This window comes from Helianthus annuus, chromosome 15, assembly GCF_002127325.2.
Source record: "Helianthus annuus cultivar XRQ/B chromosome 15, HanXRQr2.0-SUNRISE, whole genome shotgun sequence".
NCBI lineage: Eukaryota > Viridiplantae > Streptophyta > Magnoliopsida > Asterales > Asteraceae > Helianthus > Helianthus annuus.
The window spans coordinates 17,010,711-17,031,070 of NC_035447.2; the positions used below are offsets into that span (position 1 = coordinate 17,010,711).

The window sequence follows — 20,360 nt, forward strand, 5'->3', positions numbered from 1 at the left end:
GAGGCCGTAGTCATAAAGCCCCTGTGTAATCATTACTCATTTTTTAATTTTTATTTTTTAAATACATTTGTAACTTTTTTAAAAATAAAATTCATTTCATTAAATAAAAAAAGTACAATAAAATAAAAAAACATTAAACTAGAAAAAAAAAACATTAAACTAACATAAAAAAATTACACAATCAAAGATTATATATTTTTTCAATCCGCTCCTTTTGTGCCAACGCCATTTTCAAAGCTTTCCCGTTAAGTGGTCATGCGGTTTGGAGTAGAACTTAAAGTCGTGAGCCCATTGTCGATCCCGCATAATCTCCGTAACTTCGCGGTTCTCCTCCAAACGTTTATTACCGAGTTCGTGTATGTCTTGAAGTCGCTTGTTTATCTCCGAAAATGCGTTACTCATATCCGTTCCCATAGACATCGACGACGACTCGGGTTTTTTCGCCCGGCTTTTTCTTCCGGACGGTCTTGGTAGCTCCTCCACCGGCTCGTCATCCGGAATATCCTCGTTCAAGTCGGTGTTTCGAGCGTCGGAGGTTGGCGTTTCGGGTTCACCCGACTCGTTTGTTTTGGACCTCTTTGATGGCCGTGTATTTCCCGAACGACCACTTGGAGTAGATACGATGGCCCATTTGGGGCTATGGCGAAGGATTTGCCAACACCTCATGTACGGGAAATGGCCATTAGCCTCCGTATACTTGACCAATGCCTGTTGCGTAATGTCTTCATCGCTACTTCCACTTTTCCATCCGGAAAACAAGCGTTGGTACACGGTTTGAAAGTTTGTGCATTTCCTGTTTATATTGGTCCACTTCCCCGATATAGAGTCCGGTAGGCGGTATTCCTCTCATCTACCCATGAGATCGAAAAAGAGTTCTCGTATTCGGTTCCAAAATACGGTTTTACTTTGATTGTTTGCTACAAAAAAAAAAAAAAAAACAAAATAAAATGTTAGTGCAAAATTTTAAAAAATAAAAACTGAAAATAAGTAAAAAACAGAAAATAAATTTACAACATAAAATAAAAAAAAAACAGAAAATAAAAAAAACAGAAAATTAATAAAAAACAGAAAAAAAACAAAACATAAAATAAATAAAAAACAGAAAATAAATATAAAACAGAAAAAAAAAACAAAACAGAAAATAAAAAAAAAAACAGAAAATAAATTTAAAAACAGAAAATAAATAAAAAACAGAAAATAAATAAAAAACAGAAAATAAATATAAAACAGAAAAAAAAAACAAAACAGAAAATAAAAAAAACAGAAAATAAATTTAAAAACAGAAAATAAATTTAAAAACAGAAAAAAAAACATACATATGACCGGGTCCTCCGAAACATCGATGAAAGCGCGGGTTAACGCATACTCCTCTTCGGGCTCCCACGTTATCACATTTTTTTCCGCTCGGGTGTTGGTTTCCACTTTCTTTTTATGTGCCCGTTTTGCTTTTCCTTTTCCTTTTTGCGTCTCCGGTTGCGTATCCGGTACCTCGGGTTGCGTCTCCGGAACAACATCGGGTTCGTGTAGTGGGGAGCCGAAAGCTTGAGCCGACCCAAACGCTTGAGACGACCCCATCCCATCCGTGTTTTGATTTGGGTTCCACCCGTAGAGATTAGGGTCCCATGATAGCGGTTGGTTCAAAAGATTCATGAACCCGGGACTTTGTTGATTGTAATCGAGAAAACCGGAGCCGAAAGGGTTGGGTCTAGTGGGAACCGGCGCCACGGGGCGAGTAGGATTACCACTTTGGTTTGGGTCCGCACTTGATCGGGGAGGAATGAAGCCACGGTTGAATGGATGCATTGTATAAAATATCAAGAATTTTAAAAAAATATGGAAGAGATGAGAATGTTTGAGTGTGTGGTAAAAAAATAGGAGAGGAGAATGATTTAAAGGAAAGTTTGAAAAATAAATTGATTTTTTTTTATTAAAATGACCGTTACAAACGGTCAAAAAATCAAATTATCATTCTCAACACGCCGCGATAATTATCGCGCTTCCAAAATTTTTTTGGGCATAGCGCCCTTGGTTTTGGTGTGCACGGCGCCATGTGGGCGCTATGAGAGCTTATACCGCCTCAGTACGCATAGTGTTAAAAAGGTCTTGTGGCCCAGAGAATGTGGAGATGATTACTGAAAATTTAACTGAATATATTTGAAAATTACAATATTGAAAAAAGAGATTACTTTGCTACTTAAACATGAATAAAAAAAAAAAAAAAAAAAAAAAAACTTGCTTCTAGTTATATTGAACAAAACAATAAAAGAAAACTTGTTAGTAAGATGTCAAAGATTCCAACACTTCATGAAAACTTGGTCAACGTTTTTCCGGTTCGGGTTACCCACCCGGGTCCAAGCAGATCCGGTTTATACTCTCCACATTTACCAACTTATATTTTACAAAGAAACACAAGTCAAAGGAAGTTGGCCAGAAGTTTCCAATTCAAGGACAAATTTAATGCAATAAAAAACATATGACGAAATTGATTCCATTTATAAGTTGCCACCTGCTCTTCTTGCTGACGATTCGGCTACTCTATTAACCAACCAATCAAAACCATATGATATTCAACACTACAACTCTTTCAACAGCCCCATCATATATGTATATATCTACACATATATTTCAGTTTGTACCATCAACTCATAATGGGAAGGCCTCCTTGCTGTGATGAGTCTGGTCTAAAAAAAGGTCCATGGACAGATGAAGAAGATCAAAAACTTATCAAACACATTCAGAAACATGGCCATATCAGCTGGAGAGCCCTTCCTAAACTTGCCGGTACGTAACATGAGCTGTTTCTTTCGAACGAAGCTTTAGTTTGTGTCGTTTAACTCTTCGTTTTTGTGTTTTCCAGGACTTAATCGATGCGGAAAGAGTTGTAGATTGCGATGGACCAACTATTTACGACCTGATATCAAGCGAGGGAAATTCTCCCATGAAGAAGAGCAAACAATTCTTCATCTCCACTCGATACTAGGAAACAAGTACGTTATTGTAGTAAGATATTCTGTATTATTGATCAACTATTTATAGCAGTACAATAAGAATAATTACATAAGAAAAAAAATTAATCACATCACATATTTTAATTATGGTAATCATATAACAATAAATCATAACTAATGTAATTTCTCTGATAAACAGGTGGTCGACTATTGCAACACGCTTACCAGGGAGAACAGATAACGAGATCAAAAACTACTGGAACACGCATTTGAAAAAGAAGTTAATCCAGATGGGTATCGACCCGGTGACACATCGTCCATGCACTAATATGTTTGCAAGTTTAAACCAACTCATAGCCTTAGCAAACCTTAAGGAGCTTGTAGATCACCATTCCATGTTATCTTTAGACCAACAACTCTGCATGATTGCCAGACTACAATCCGAACAAGCACAAGCGGTTCATCAACCCGCTTTCATCAACGCTATAGATCCGTTGGCAAGCGCGCTAAGTTTGGTTAGTAACCATCATTTTCAACCTGCCCCACAACTTTCTTTACAAACCAGCATCATGAATCATCCACCGGATACCGAAAATGAGGGATATTTAAACACTAATGGATCTTTATCTTTGTTTGGAACCTCAAATGTTGATGATCACATGAACATGTCATTCTCTCACTTGCCGGACTTGCAGACAACAGAAAATACTTCTTCTGATGCATGGATAGCAAACTCTTGTTCGTCACCGGCTGCGCATGTCCCGGTGGCGCCACCGGTGACAATTAGTACAAGCAATGATGCATGTAGTACTACTACTAGCTCTGGTGGTGGAGAAGCTGAAGCTCCACCACACTATTGGCCAGACATCCTCCTTGAAGACCCTATATATCATGATATACTTTAGAGATGTGGAAAGTATTCTAGCATTTTTTTTTTTTTAAAGTTGTTCTAGTAATAGACAGTTTGCTACACCTACGAGCGAACTCAAGGAAAATCTGACATGTTCTTTTAAGTGCGCTACCGTGGCAAGGTAACTTGTACTAGGAAAAAGTTCATGTCAGATTTTCTGAGTTCGTTCTTTGGTCTAGCGAAATGTCTATGTGTACTATAACACGTACTTTCAAAAGCCTAGAAATAATTAACACATCTTTAAATTACCATCTAAAATCCAAAAAATTCCCATATCTAAGCTTATCTAGAGAGAAGTGATCGAATGTGTATATTTTGTGTGAATGGTTCAATTATCAGTTTCTAGCTTACACCCATAGTATAAATTCATACAGGTTTCCCATAAATGTATCTTCGTAGGCCGATCATGCATTTAAGGAAAATAGTTTTTGGCAGTATGTATAAACATGTGTTAAGTACCATTGTACCAAAGGTCTTGTCGACTCATATATATATATATATATATATATATATATATAGTGTGTGAGATACCAGCTGTTTGTATGTTTTTTAGTTCTTCTGCACATTCTTGTGTGTGGGATGACCGATGTAAAAAACCCTTGTGAATGAAATCGGCATATTTCCTGCAACTTCAATGATTTTTTTCCTTATCCTTTTCTATTACTTTTTCTAATCCTATCAAATGACGATATTAAATGTTGTTGTAACCAGACTGGTCACTAAAACGAGCCGTGTTGATACATAATATTTGCTGTCTACGTTGTCGAGTCATGTCAAGTTTGTAATAGGATAAATGTTAGATTATACAGCTTTTGAGAACGGTCTTCCCAGGCTGCTTTAGTGGTTCACTTACCGAACTGATTGGACTAGTCAAATCGCATGATTTTGTAATTAATTTGAGAAAATACATAAACGCTACATAAAGTATAGATACTATATTAACTTAAACGTTTAGTATGTTATTATTTTGGTTATTTAAAGAATAAACGAAATATATTAATTTTTGGATATATTACTTTTGGATGAAAAGGGTAAATAAAAAAACAAAAATATCAAAAAAAGCATGTTAAAAATCAATGGAAATCTTATTAGTAGACTCTCCCCTCTTTATGAGTTATAAATAAATAAATAGAAAATGGTCCAACCCACCAAACCATCTGAAGAATATTACATAACACTAAATTCTTATGATATTAGTAGAGTTGATAAAGGCTCTCCCCTGTTTAGAAGTTACAAATTAATTAAATAAATAAATAAATAAATAGAAAATGATCCAACCCTCTAAACCATCAGAAGAATATTGCATAACAATAAATTGTTATGATAATAATAATTAAGAAAAAAACTAAAAAAATTTGTAAGTGATTTATATTTTATAATTTTTGTATAATTTATGTATACTTGTGTAAAGATGTACAAAATAACCATCAAACTAGTTTTCTTCATATATTATTGTTTTATTAGTATCCCTTTGCCCTCACATGTGTAAGTAGTAACATACATGATATGTACATGGTATATATATATATATGTGTGTATATATACACACATAGTGTATTACCGCGGTTGCTAGCACAGAGTTAGCCGATACTTATTCCCCAGATACAAAGAAGTTCACGACCCATGGGCTTTCTACCTCCATGCGGGTTTGCTCTGTTAGGCTTTCACCCATTGCGAAAAATTCCCCACTACTGCCTCCCGTAGAAGTCTGGGCTGTGTCTCAGTCCCAGTGTGGCTGATCATCCTCTCAGACCAACTACTGATCATCGCCATATTATACATTGTGTAATACACCATATTATACATTGTATTAAAAAAGTCGTCACAAGTGACAAGTTGATATTACACATTGTGTAATACACCTGTAATAAATTATTTTACACGTGCAATTTAATGCGTTTAGCGTTGTATTATACATGAGCAATATCTCATATTACACATGTTCATATGCAACATCTTTATAATACACCATACTACATATTATGCATAATACTCCTCTGAATTTTTTTAGTTTCTTAGCTTGCATACAACTGTGTATTGGATCTCCTAATGTATGGATTGTATGCAATTATTTTAGATGATCAAAACATTAACTTAATAGAATAATTTGTTAACAGTTTCCCATATGAGTAAAAACAACCAACAACGTCATATTTAAAATAACAATAAAATTTCCCAAGCTATTTTATTGTATCCACCTGGATTTTCTTGCCATGAAAAAAAATGAAAACTAAAAAGAACACCAACTTGAGTCTATGACTTAAGAGTTAATTATTAAGTAATAGTAATTTGGTACATCGAAATCAAGAGACTATAATGAAAAATGATTTTGTACATAGCATAAAAGAATTAAATTAATGATTTGAAAAACACCACCATATTTATTAGAGAACAGATATAAAGTAGGTAAACATAAAATGTACATTCACTCTTGTATATTATGAAAAGAATTAACAATTTAAGCATATACTAAATGCGCAGGTCGAGAATGGGTGGATCAAAGTGGGTATGAGTGTAATCCGAATTTTAGGTTGCGTTGCCCTTGGTTCTGCATAACACATAGGATATGTTAAAATTCAACAGAAATAAAAACATAACGTACACGTAAAGATTATAAAACCACTCACTAGGTGAGAGTTTTGACATAAGGGATCCTAATTTCCCTTTCTTCCAGGAGGCTTCTGGAAGGCAACCTTCTTCGTTGCCTGCATAGGGTTGGGCGTGTTTCCTCACGGTCGCACTTGTTTGAGTTCTTGCACCTCAGTTTAGGCACATGGCTACCTTTGGTAGTTCTCTCTTCAGCCGAAGGCGCAGACGTAGGAGTGGCGTCCGAAGTTTGTTCCCTATTTGCTACAGCTTTAGAAATTTTTATTTTCCCAAATAACATGTTTTTTTTAACAAATTTTATCGATAGTTTAGCAATCAAACTGAGTGGCTCCTAGACACATCTTCACGTGTCATTTTACCATTTGATCACGCTCTAAAATTTTATTTTTACCTCACTCAACGAAACGAAACATGGACTAAGAGTATAATTCTGAAAAGTTGGAGACTAAAAAAGAAATTTCACCAAACCACAGAGACTATCCGTCATTTTACTCAATATTTATATATGATAAAAAAGAAACTCAATGAATAGTGATTCATTATTTATTTATTTTTTAAATTAAAATTAGAATGAAATTAATAGTAACATCATTAAGAGATGATCAAATGGTATCGGATATAGGTACTGGTCTCAAATTTATCAAACCGGTGTATTTTCGGTACCGGTTCTGCACAGGTATTCATCGGTTTTTACCCTCAAATACTACTGCCGTACCTGTACCGACCGGTACTGAACCGTACCATGCTAGGTATATTCGGTACCGGTACCCACTTTTGGGGATTTCGGTAACGGTATTTTCGGTACCGGTTGGTACCGAGCTCATCAAATCCTGTAGCAACGCAGCAATGCAAGTAATTGCACTGTTTAGATTACTTTTCATACACACAGTAAGTAAACTGTATTTCGTTTGAATGAGGTTTTATATACACAACAACTTATTTTGCTTTCTTTTTTGTTTTTTTTTTTTTTTATAATGAATGAATTGTAACATGTAAAATTAACTTGGATATTTAGAATATTGATGAGCAAATCGTATCAAATCCTGTAAACGAACCGATATCGTATCGGTATCAAATTTACTATACCAAATCATTTTCGGTACCAATTTGGTACCCACCTTTTGGCGTTTTCAGAATCGTTACTTTCGGTTCGACACCGGTCTAGCACCATACATGTATTTATTGATTTTTACCTTCAAATACCATACCGTATTGTACCGAGCATTTTCGATGCCGGTACCTAATTTCGATGATTTTCCGGATCGGTACTTTCGCTGCCGTTACCGGTACCGAACTCATCCATATTTTAACGTGTTAGCACCGTAATAACTGAACTGAAAACAACCGAATTTCCAACGTGTAGGATGTGTGGGTCCTATTATTATATATTAGGTTATTTAAAATCGTTTTTTTATGACGGAGTGACTATCCTTACCACGTCATTTTATTTATGATTTGATATTCGATATCTGTTTGCCATTGCTGACACGCCTTTTGTAGTCATTGGGTCCCGCCGTAACGCACGGCCAGAAAGTAACTAGTTATAGTAGAAAATAAATTTAGAATCATATGGAGAAAGAAGACAAGATAGGTACTGCCAGCATAATCCTATACCAACTTTCAAAGATTTTTTGTTTTCTCTAATATATTTGTTGCGTGTTGGAATATGTTTAAGTGAAAATAAAGTTAATTTGTCAACTTAATGTATAAATCAAAGACTATTAAACATGTAGGTGGCCCACATATAGTAAGTAATTAAGTGATATAATATGCAAGAGTACGTACACAATTAATAAATTGATGATAATTTTTCAATGTATACTTAAGGGCTGTTTTACAACTTCTGAATGAGTAAATACTGAACCAGTAAGAGGTCTGTATCATTAAGTGCTGAACCAGTAAGATGTCTGAATCATTAAGAGACAGTATAATGGTTAACCGTTTAGAGTCAAATGTCTGACCAATTCAGATAAGAGGTCTTAACCATTCAGACTCAATAAAATGCTTAACCATTCAGAGGCAAATGTCTGAATCATTCAGACATATGCTCACGTATGAACCATTAAGTGCTGAACCAGTAAGAGATCTGAACTATTGAAAGCCTTGTAAAGAGCTAAACAAACAACCTTTAAGGTACATTTATAAACTCCAGATTATTGTTAGATAAAAATTTGTAAGTTATAGTGTTTAATTAGTAACTTAGTTATTTATGTTACCATATGAACTTTTGGCTCTTGTTCATCATCACGAATCCCGAATACGCTTACCCAAATATATTAATATGTTATTTAACCTTAACGAATATTTTCAAAAAAAAATTAACCTTAACGAATAACGGAAATGGGTTAGAGGGGTTATGAGCTAATTTTGTGGATAAAGAGAAGTTCTTCGATGAACTTCAAACCCGCTAAGAAAGAGAGCTTCATTAAACGGGATTTTTGTAGTCCTACTTTAAACTTTAACTTTTTTCTTATTTGTACACGGATTTCACATGTGTTTTTTTTATAAACTGGAACTTTGTTATAATTAATTTGTAATTATTAGTCACAAACGTTTTTAAGTGGACAAATTTAAATCTTACGTATTTCAAATGTGTTTTTTTATAAACGGGAAATTTGTTATGAATAATTTGTATTTCTTAGTCACAAAGACTTTTAAGTGGACAAATTGAAATCTTGTTGTACAAATTTCAAAAAGCATGTAAAAAAAATACTTGTAATTTGTAAATAACATATATATGCACACATTATCTCAAAGTTTATCTTTGAAATCAACATACACACATGACTCGTTGGAAAATAAGTGATTTTTGAGCTTATAAACATTGTTCAAGGGGTAGTAATGAGGGCAATCCTGATAGATTTTTATATGAAATCTTGAATACTACATAATCTTATAGTTCCTATCAATTTGCCGTTCAAAAAAAAAAAAAAAAAAAAAAGATTATGCTCGTTTCTTATCTTCACTTTAACGGGGACGAAAACATTTGTATTTTCTAAATATAATGTGCACAAGTAATATATATTGAAGTAGTAAACTCAGTACATAAATATATGCATAGTTGGAGCAATCCAAGGAGAAACTTGAAAACTTTGTTGTTGATCCCTAATAAACACGTTTTAACAGTTAATTGTGAAGTTATCACTCACAAAATTGTATTTTAAAAGAAAAATTGTAATGTCTGGCAAGGTAGTCTAGTGGTAAGTCATTTGGTTTTTCTCCTTAAGATACCAAGTTCAACTTCCACTAGCATCACTTTAAAGACATTGGTGATGTCAATGAAGTTTAGAACTAGGCCTTAAAAAAAAAAAAAAAAAAAAAAAAAAAAAAAAAAACTCCCTCCCTTCGTCGAGCCTTTCCTTTAATGGTTGGGGGAAGCATTCCCTTATCTGAACTTGGCGGGCATTCTTTCCAGCCTGACTCAAATAGGAGGTGAGTTTTTTTTTTTTTTTTTTTTTTTTTTTTTTTTTTTTTTAAAAAAAAAATGGAGGTCGCTAGTTCAAAACCGAGCCGAACCGGGTTTTATCGCAGTGGGCCTTCAGGCGGGCGGGTTTTTCCAAAACTAGTGGCTTGATGGCTCGGGTATGCATCCAACTCTGACCGTTACGGAGGAGAGGATGCATTTGCTCGATTGGGGACATCCCAGAATGCTTATCCGGTAATTTTAATTAGCCGTTTGAAAAATTGTAATCCTCTAACTTATTTAAGGATATAATCGAGTTCCCTTTGATAAAACCGAAAATGGTTACATATGTTACTTTTCTTAAACAAAATCGGGTTTTATTATTTTATTTTGCTTGGCATCAAATAAAATATTAAAATATATGTTTTTAGGTATATTTGGATTTCATGATTTTTTAATATCACACAAAAGTTTCTATGACATACATGTTAAAAAGAGAGTTGACTAAAACTATCAATGTCAAGGTAGTGAAGCAATGATGAGAGAGGAGGGTCCCAAGTAGTTAGGAAACATATGGTTTAAGAAATGAGGAATTTCCTAACTTGCCAACAACTACAAAGCCGATAGCTACCACTTTTCCTAACCCCTGACCCAATTATAGACTTTCCACACTATCACTGTCCAAAAATGTTTAAAAATAAACAAAATGACAAAAAAAAAAAAAAAAACCCCTTCACTTAGGGCGAGCGGGGTGTATTCGGTAAAGGAAATCGGGGAGGATGGATGCCGATCGGCAAAGCTCCGCCAACAAAAGCGGTGAAGAGAGAGAGGGCAGATATCGGTGGTGGGCTGCCGAAGAGGGGGGAGGAGAGAGGGAGGAGAGAGAGAGGAGAGAGGGAGACTTGGTCCAATCACATCTTTTCTTTTTTTTTTCTTTTTTTTTTAAAAAAAAAAAAACCCAATTCACCTAAGAGGGGAGTGGCGCCATCAAATGGGGGTGTTAGGGGAGTTTAAGAGGGGAGTTGACGTGGCACACGGGGATTGGTTTGGCGTAAGAGAGGGGACTCACCTATTAGGTGAGCACCCCCTTCACCCTTAAAACGTAATTATAGTCATAGATATCATTAATTAACTTATAATCTGATTAATATTATTGAATTAACAGATTTTAAGATCAAGGCCAGTTAAACATGTAAGTTTCATAAACTCTTGAAAAGTTTGAGATACAAGCCAAACATCTTTCATTTATTAATGTTCTTTTGTGATAATATGTATTTAGAGTAAAGTGTTAAAATGGTCTCTGAGATTTTGTCCTTTTTGTCACTTTAGTCTAAAACTCAAACCTTTTGAATCTGGTTTTATGTGGTTTCAATTTTGTTGCCATTTTCATCCAAAAGCAAAATCTGGTCCGATTTTTCAATTAACATCCATCATTTTGTCTTTTTCCTCCCTTTTAATGAAGGGCAAAATGGTCAGATTTTTTTTTAACTTGGTATATAATAAAGTGTTAAAAGACCATTTTGCCCCTTCATTAAAAGGGAGGAAAATAATAAAAAAAACTGGATATTAACTGAAAAATCTGATCAGATTTTGATTTTAGATGAAAATGACAATAAAATTGAAACCACAGGGACACAGATTCAAAAGGTTTGAGTTTTGGACTAAAGTGAAAAAAAGTGATCAAACCTTAGAGACTATTTTGGCATAATACTCATGTATTTATGATGTTGAGGAGTTTTTTTTTTTTTTTCAAAACTAGTGGTGGTGGAAAAACTGTTTACCATTTTAGTGTTCCTTAAAAACTATTTACCAAAATAATGTTTTTGTTTATTTTATATTTCTCTTTTCTTTTAACCAACATAATTAACCTTGATTTTTTTCCATTCAATCAATTTACTTGCGTTTTTATTCTTTTATTATACCTTTCTTCAATCAATCTAATATATATATATATATATATATATATATATATATATATATATATATATAGAGAGAGAGAGAGAGAGAGAGAGAGAGAAAGTATAATGTACTTCAAGGCTTAACCTACATTAACATACATGACAAAAAATATAACGTGCGTTATTATCATAGAACGTGCGTGATTATAGTCCCATGCGTGATTATGTGGTCCCATGCGTGATTATGTGGTCCCATGCGTGATTATACCCCTGATCCAACGGTTACCATTGTCTCCTACGTGATGTATGATAAGGCTTTTTGTATGTTAACCTTACTCTCTCTCTCTCTCTCTCTATATATATATATATATATAGGATAATGTTAGGTAGAAAACCCTCCATTTTGAGAAAACTCTAGAAAACCCAACCTCCCGACTTTTTTTTTTTGAAAAAAATAACACATGTAATATACATGTTTTTAAGAGTTTTGAGCCAAAAAAATCAAAAAAGCGCCGAGTGTTTTTTTTTAAAAAAAAATAAACAAGTTTCAGCAACTTTTTGTCTAACACATGTTAGTGAAAAAGTTGCTGAAAATTGTTTATTTTTTTTAAAAAAAAAACCACTCGGCGCTTTTTTGATTTTTTGGCTCAAAACTCTTAAAAACATGTATATTACATGTGTTATTTTCTTCAAAAAAAAAAAAAAAAAGTCGGGAGGTTGGGTTTTCTAGGGTTTTCTCAAATTTTTAGGGTTTTCTATCTAACCTTACCCTATATATATAGGGGCTGGTTAACGTACAAATGCGCTTATCGTACATTACGTACGCTATAATCTCAGCCGTCAGATCATCTTCCCGCATTGAAAATCGCATGTTGTTTTTTTGTAACAATTTCGCATGTTGGTTTTTTAACATGCGATTTCATCGAAATTACCACATGCGAAATTGTTACAAAAAACCAACATGCTATTTTATCAAAATTATCACATGCGAAATTGAATTACCACATGCGAAATTGTTACAAAAAAACAACCTGCTATTTCATCAAAATTATCACATGCGAAATTGAATTACCACATGCGAAATTGTTACAAAAAAACAACCTGCTATTTCATCAAAATTATCACATGCGAAATTATTACAAAAAAAAAAAAAACAACATGCGATTTTCATTGCAGGAAGATGATCTGACGACTGAGATTGTAGCGTACGTAATGTACGATAAGGGAATTTGTACAGTACCCTTTACCTATATATATATATATATATATTATAATTAGCCTATTAATGTTTTATTCTTTTATTATACATTTTTTTTCAATTAACACAGTATAGTTTTTTTAAATAATCAATCTGTTAATGTTTTATTATTATTTTTTATCATACTTTACTTTTATCAAGCCAATATGTTTTTATCTTACGTCAACATATATTCTGAAAATTCACAAACATATAGTTTTTTTTATAATTAACCTATTAATGTTTTATTTTTTATCATACTTTTTTTATCAAGCCAATATGTTTGTTTCTTCAATTAACATATATTCTGAAAGTTGACAAAAGAAAAAAATTAAACAACGTGTATTTAGAGATTTTTTATACAATTAACTAGAAGAAGTTAGAAGAGAAAAAAATACAATTAAGAAATTACTTATGAACATAAGATGGGTGGATAAGATTGCTCGGCTAGAAAGGGCATGAGCAACTGAAATGAGACATACCATCATGCTAATTAAGGTTAAGGTTTTGGTCACCACATCCATCTTTGATAAATAGTTTTCAATAAGTTTTTTTATGTTGATTAAAAAGTAAGTAGAAAATAAATAAAAAAAAGTATTGGGTTGATTGGAAGAAATCTATCCATCCTAAGACCTAACATAGTGGGGCGCGAAGATGGTGATTTTTGAGGCATGGCGCCCCATAGCGCCCGATAACACCAATAATGCCGGCGTTATGGGGTGATTTTTGTAGGATTGTGATCTGACTCGAATGAGTCGTTCAGAGGTGTTCTACTCTGTTTCAGGTGCGGAAAACAAGAAACAAAGCTAGGAAAAGCTGATTCTTCACTTAATCTACTGATTGTATTGATATGACAATGATTACAGCTCAATCTTCACATCGGCAGCACCTCGGTATGGAATTCGTACAACTCTACTACTGATTTCGCTCATGAACACTATATATAGTGTTGATGATTTCGCTCCAAGGAACATGATCACAAAAGCGAAATCAGTCATGTCCAAATAAGCGAAATCACCATGTTCATATAAGCGAAATCACCTATCTATGACCCTATGAGCGAAATCAGAAGCTAAAACACATACACTCTCTTGTTTTCTCGTAATACGTGCCCTAATCTATACAATGCAATCTAAGACTCGATCCAAGACGAAGTCGACAGATGTAGTGCACCAACAGACTCCCCCTCAGATGTTGACGAGTCGACTATCGAGTCACGACAATGCTGTGTCTTCACTTCTTCAGTCTTGATCAGTCCCTGGGCTTCTCTCTCTCTATCTTCATCAACAGACTCTCCTTTAACAGTATCTTCTTGAAAATCTTCAGACTCCCCTCTCGATTTGCTGGCATTTCTTTGTTCTTCAGCAACATCTGATACAGGATCGTTGTCTGGCTTTCACAGGTCCAAGATTGTTGTCTGGCTTTAACTTTGTCCATAGAATCCGGAACCTGGCACTAGCTCTGTTCACAAACTCTTCAGAGTCGATTAGCCTGGCTTTCTTCAATCAGACTCCTCAGGTATCGTAACCTGACTTTCATTCAGCTTAGATCTCAGGATTGAATTAACCTGGCTTTTTATCTTCAGGTCCAAGATTAAAACCTGGCTACATCTGCACATTCTTAACCCAGAAGTAAATTTTCAAAATTTAACATTTCAAATATAACCATATGTACCAACATTCTGAAATAATCAGATGACTCCCTCTCATAAACATATGCACCAACAACAACTCTCCCTCAAATCACTGTCTCTATGATGAACCACTTGTTGATTTCAAAACACAATTTGATGTTCAAAATACACTCCCCCTCACAACAATGTCATCATGTTTAGCACTCGGAATTTTGAAAATCAGCTTTCCAATCATCAGTTGTCGAAAATCTTTTTGACTTTTTCAAAAGTTTATGCTAAAACACACACAAAATCTTTTTGGATTTTTCTGAAAGAAAGTAAATGGCACCAATTGTAGAATCAAAATAATGTAGAAATGAAATATTTACAAACAATATTTTTGTGAGTTTGCGTAAGAGGATCATATCAGTTTATGAGACATGTCACCAACACCGTTAAGCTGATTACATTTTAAGCTCTAAACAATTCACCTAGATTGTCAGTATGTTTGTCCACTTAAATTTTCACACAAACTTTAACTGATCTAAGATGCGATGTTAATATCTTAAACACTTGAACTTATTCGTGTGTCCTACTGTAACACCTCGGAAATTTACGTCCAATGATGCATTGACACGTGTCATAGGCTTTGAATAGGTGAAAAACATACTTTAGAGGGACTAAAGTTGACAAAAAGTGAAAACTATGGAATATAAGGGTCCGAAGTGTCAACAATGGATAAATGGACTCTATAATAACCCTACATGGTGTTTATAACTCTAAACGGATAGATCATGGATCATACGAAGCGGAAAATGCACGAAAGTGAGGAATTACAAACTATAGGGACTAAAAGTGTCAACATGTTGAATTTATACCTTTGAGTGATCTTTTGGCAGCCCCGAAGCTTTGTAATGATAAAATATACTCACTAGAATATGTGGTAAAAATTTCATGAAGTTTCGTTATCGTATGAGAAAGTTATGGCCAAAACCGTACTTGAAGGGTTAAAAGCGTCAACGTCGAATTTCATGACTTTTCGGGTGAGCGCAAAGTTAACCGAGGACATTACCATGTTGGTAAATGTTCCAAGGTTCTTAAAAACCAAGTTTGAGGGTCTTAGGGTCAAAATAAGTGGCCAAAACATCGTATACGAAGACCAGGGACTAAACTGCAACATTTAAACAAAATTTTGGAGCTGCAGACCCCAGGCGGCCCGCCTGGGCAGCCTTAAGCGGGCCGCGACCCACTGCCAGCATCAGAAATCGCGAATTGAGCTATTTGGGTCCATTTTTGTGAGTTGTTTACAGCTTGCATCACCTCCCAAGCCCTCCAATCGAATTACATGCAACATAGGACACCTGTGGCTCTCTCATAACATCTGAATTCCCTTAAAAGCAGATCAAATCACCACAATTGAGTTCTTGTGTTAGAAACCAAGAACACTTCAACTTTCAAAAATTCACAGGAGCTATTCAGGAGCTTTTTGGTCGACAAGGCTACTTCATAGTGATCTCTAAGCTTCAATAGGACTCTTGTAAGCATTCATAACCTTCTCTAATTCGTTCTAGCTTAGATTATTAGCCGAAAGTCAATCCATCGTATCTATAGTTTGACTTTTCGATTAAACAAAAATGGCTCAGTCATTTCTCAAATTGAAAGTACCTACAAGTTGGTATTTATGTGGGAAACAAACCCTCAAAAGGGTATTTTCTGATTCCCACTCTAAGCATGATTATTGTCAAGTCAAAGATGTTCTTAAAAAGTCAACAGGAAGTGTTTTATCTAGCATAAATGGTAATGTAGATTACATGCAATCAGTTTGATCATCAAAAATAACTTTGTAATGAATGTAAGAATATGTTTTATCATGATCAACTCGACAATCTTTAGTATAAGCCCGGATTGGAACCGAAAGTCTTATAAAACGACTTTTCTTTGACTCTCGATTCGGATCCGTGCATGCATGTTTGAGATCTGCATTAGAGCTTATTTTGGACCATTTTTGTATATGTGTAACTCTCTGAGATTTTAAGACTTGATTCAATACTTGTCCGATTCATATGCATGTTTCCGATTTATGCTTAAAGTTGACTATTTTGCCCTTTTTGTTATAAAACGTGATTTTTGGAAAAATGAAAGAGTAGAAACCTTTATTACTGATTTATAAACTTGCACCGAAAATTTGATATCAGTTGGAGGTCCGGATTTAGAGTTATGCCTAATAGCGTAAAACTAAAGCTTTATGTTAAGTAAACGGCGTAATTAGCGTATAACCTATTTAAGCTCACTTTTTGATATAAAACTTTTTACCCACTGATGTTATATAATATTTTGGGATTTTTGAAGATTTTTATTTAATTTTTGGCTGATCGTATCATAGGTCTCTAAGCTTGATTCGGTTAATACCGGTTTTGACCTTTTAAGCCATAAAATGAGTTTTGTAAATCTTTTTGACCCCAAACCTTTTTCTACTGATTTTATTTGTTAAATAAAATATTTTGAGCATTCTGGAAATATAAAAATATCAGCTTTCCTTTGAAAACCCGGAAACGGCTCTAAATCGCCTTTTTAAGCGTTTTTAACGCATAGTATGTACTATAACCATATTAAACATATAAGGATTATACCTACTGATATATTTAGCATATTTTTATAAAATAACAGTAAGTATAAGTTTTTGAACTCAGGTTTCCAGTTTTGACATTTTTAGTTCTTATGAAATTACCAAAATACCCCTAAGGTGCATAGTTTGATTTTAAATGATGAGTTTTGTATATGGGTCATACCCTACTGTTATAATATATCAAATTAAGTATATTTACTGTATAAATCAGACCTGTAACTTAGATTTCCAATTTAACTCTTTTATAATCTTTTAAATGACCAAAATGCCCTTATAAGGCATAAATTGAGTTTAAATTCATTCGTGGCATAATAGAACATAACTTGCTGATATTATAACATATTTAAAGCATATTATCTCAGGAAACTTGCATATGACTCTTGTGGTTACCCGTAACGCTCTTTTAGCGTTCGGTTCGGTTTATGTAACTAGTTTGCATAAATTGACCGAAACGGGTTAAACATTATCATTTTTGTCTCAAAATCCAGAATGTATTTAGCATACCCAAATTATACAAGTATTCAAACTTTTCGGGTCTAAATCACATTCTATCCGGTCTTCGCTTAATCGTGCGCTTGAACCGTATCGTCCTTAAAACTAACCGGTCTAAGCTTAGGCTTAAATAAAGACCCGTTAGGAATCTAATAGGTTATTATAAACCTTTGTTCCAGAATAGGAGGCCCAGTAAAAGCTACCTTCACTTGCCAATTGTGATTCATACTTACTAAGGTAAATACTTTTAACTTATTTTCCCTATGCAGGCTTGGGGTAAGGTATATAAAATACCGCTTGGTCCGGCATCGAATTCTTTAATCGTATAGTGGTTAAATTCATTGAGATGACCTTGTTTTGAATGTGTTTTATTACTTGAAGCCTTTGGGGGGTTAATGACCATGTCCCGGATATCCTTGGCATCATCTTACGAGATGGCCACGACCTGAGCACGGGGTGTAGGCGTACACCCGTCAGTGTATAACTCTATATTGTGGTGTGTCTATTAATCTTTAACCCGGTCTACGGATCGGGCTACTGAACGCGGAGTAACATGTAAATCCATTACAAGATTATATTGCATAATTATCCCAAGTTATAAAAATATTTTATGCCATGTGCATTTAAATCAATTTTCAATCATTTTCAAAATGAGTCAGTTAATTTGTATTTACCAGTGTAAACTGACGTATTTTCCCAAAAGGTTAAGTGCAGGTACTACACGTACTAGGCTGGCTGTCTTCTAGAGCGTCCACAATAAGTCTCGCAAGCTTGGACGACAATAAAACTGTTGAATAATATCATATTTTATTTTGATCCGCCTGTGGATCCGTTTCAACTACTAGTGATATTTAATATTACATTTATTAAAGTTGAAATGAATCTATCTTTGCTTCCGCTGTGCATTATTATATTGTGTTGTTTGTCTATGATGATGCCAACTACGTCACTATACTCCCCACCGGGCCCACCGGTGACACGTGGAAATTAGGGGTGTGACACCTACTACTTGAATATACTCCCGTATCCAGATCCCAATATTCAGTCTTACAGGTGAGTATACCATAGATGATATCTGTTCAGGGGTTAGATGCGAGGGCCGTGAGAGCTCAGGTCGATACTTCCGTATACGCAAAGAGATGACAGCTTTGACTTTTCGGTGTGTCCCCTTTAGAGGATCTTTTAATTACAACAGCAGCGACTATCAATTTTATTGTTTCATCAGCTTGCTGAGGGCGAGCTTATATTTCAAAGCTTTTGTGGAAAGCATTATCCGGGGACTAGGTCAATACTTCCATACAGCAGAAGTCCCGGGATAATACCCCAGATATCACTGAGCATAAAGACCTAGTATCTCAGAATAAGGGACCTTTCAAACAAGATTTCAGGGGTTACCTATATATCCAAGAAGTTGTTAACCCACAGAACAAGCAAGTTTGAAATTTAGGTTTATATCTCGTCACAATTTACTAAATGTGTAAAAACCTACTGACATATCCTCAGTGAGATTGTTTATCACATTTTATCTTTACATTTCTTTAGCATGTTGTGACAGTCCACTGATGTACTATCATTTCCTCTTTTCACAGCAAAACTCATTTTTTGGATTTATCATGTTTTTGGCTTTTTCAATTTTTCTAATGTTTTTGGATTTTCTGAAATTTTCTACTCCCCCTAAAATGCAAACACATTAAAAAGAAATTTGAAAACAACAATACTCTTGACCCACTTGAAACATGAAATGTAAAACAAACTATACAAAACTTGACAACTGACATCGAATTGCATCAATTCGCCATCCACTAAGCTTAAACAATCAGAACTCCCCCTTTCACAAACCATTTTCTCATTTAGATTTCAAAACACTTAAGTTTGTTTTAATCAAAATGATTTTTCCGGAAAATGAGTTTGTTTTTACCACTTGTAAGTTTTCCACTTGTTAAGTACGGGGATATGGTTCATCATCTTGTCTGTTTAACCATATTCAGTAAATCAAGTACAACCTAATGTCCCTGATTTACCGATTGCAGTCAAGTATCCTCTGTATCAATTGTAAAAATAACCACTTGTAAGATCACAAACAATACCACTTGTAGGTATATCCACACAATTACCAACTGTAGGAATGTCACGTCTACATTTAACAATCAGGATGCCGATTCCTGCTTCATACTTACCAACCTGGAAGCTCCGGCGTAGTCCTTTCACCTGTAAAAATTCAAACATTTTCAAATTCATTCAATTCTCATAAAACATGAATGATGCCAATTCCTGATCCACGATATAAACTTGGGATCTCCGGCGTAGTCCTAAGACTTCATGGGAAACAGACTTCCATCCAAGTCTTCTCAGACTTGATGGCTTTCAATTCTTGCGCAGTGGGGTTGTATGTTGCCTTTTTAGTTGCATAAAAATCTTTAACCCCCTTTGCTTTCCCATTCAACATTTTCCCAAAAATTTTCTTTACACTTCCATTAAATGTTTTCTCGACATCAAACTTAGTTTTCTCGTTATAAAATTGATTCGAGATATCAACTTTACCAACTTTCTGTTTAATCTCTTCAAATTTCAGTGATGGAAACTCATCATCATTCACTGAAATTTTCACCTCACCTTGTGGCTCATCT

The 20,360-nt window shown here is 34.5% G+C and overlaps 1 protein-coding gene across 1 annotated transcript; it reads left to right on the forward strand.

Moving 5' to 3' along the window:
- Positions 1-2,608: 2,608 nt before the first annotated feature.
- LOC110910949 (transcription factor MYB93) lies at positions 2,609-4,493 on the forward strand. Its single transcript, XM_022155525.2, has 3 exons — positions 2,609-2,781; positions 2,858-2,987; positions 3,148-4,493. Exons 1-3 carry the CDS (start codon positions 2,649-2,651, stop codon positions 3,851-3,853), a joined length of 969 nt encoding a protein of 322 aa, XP_022011217.1. The 5' UTR covers positions 2,609-2,648; the 3' UTR covers positions 3,854-4,493.
- The last annotated feature ends 15,867 nt before the right edge of the window (positions 4,494-20,360 follow it).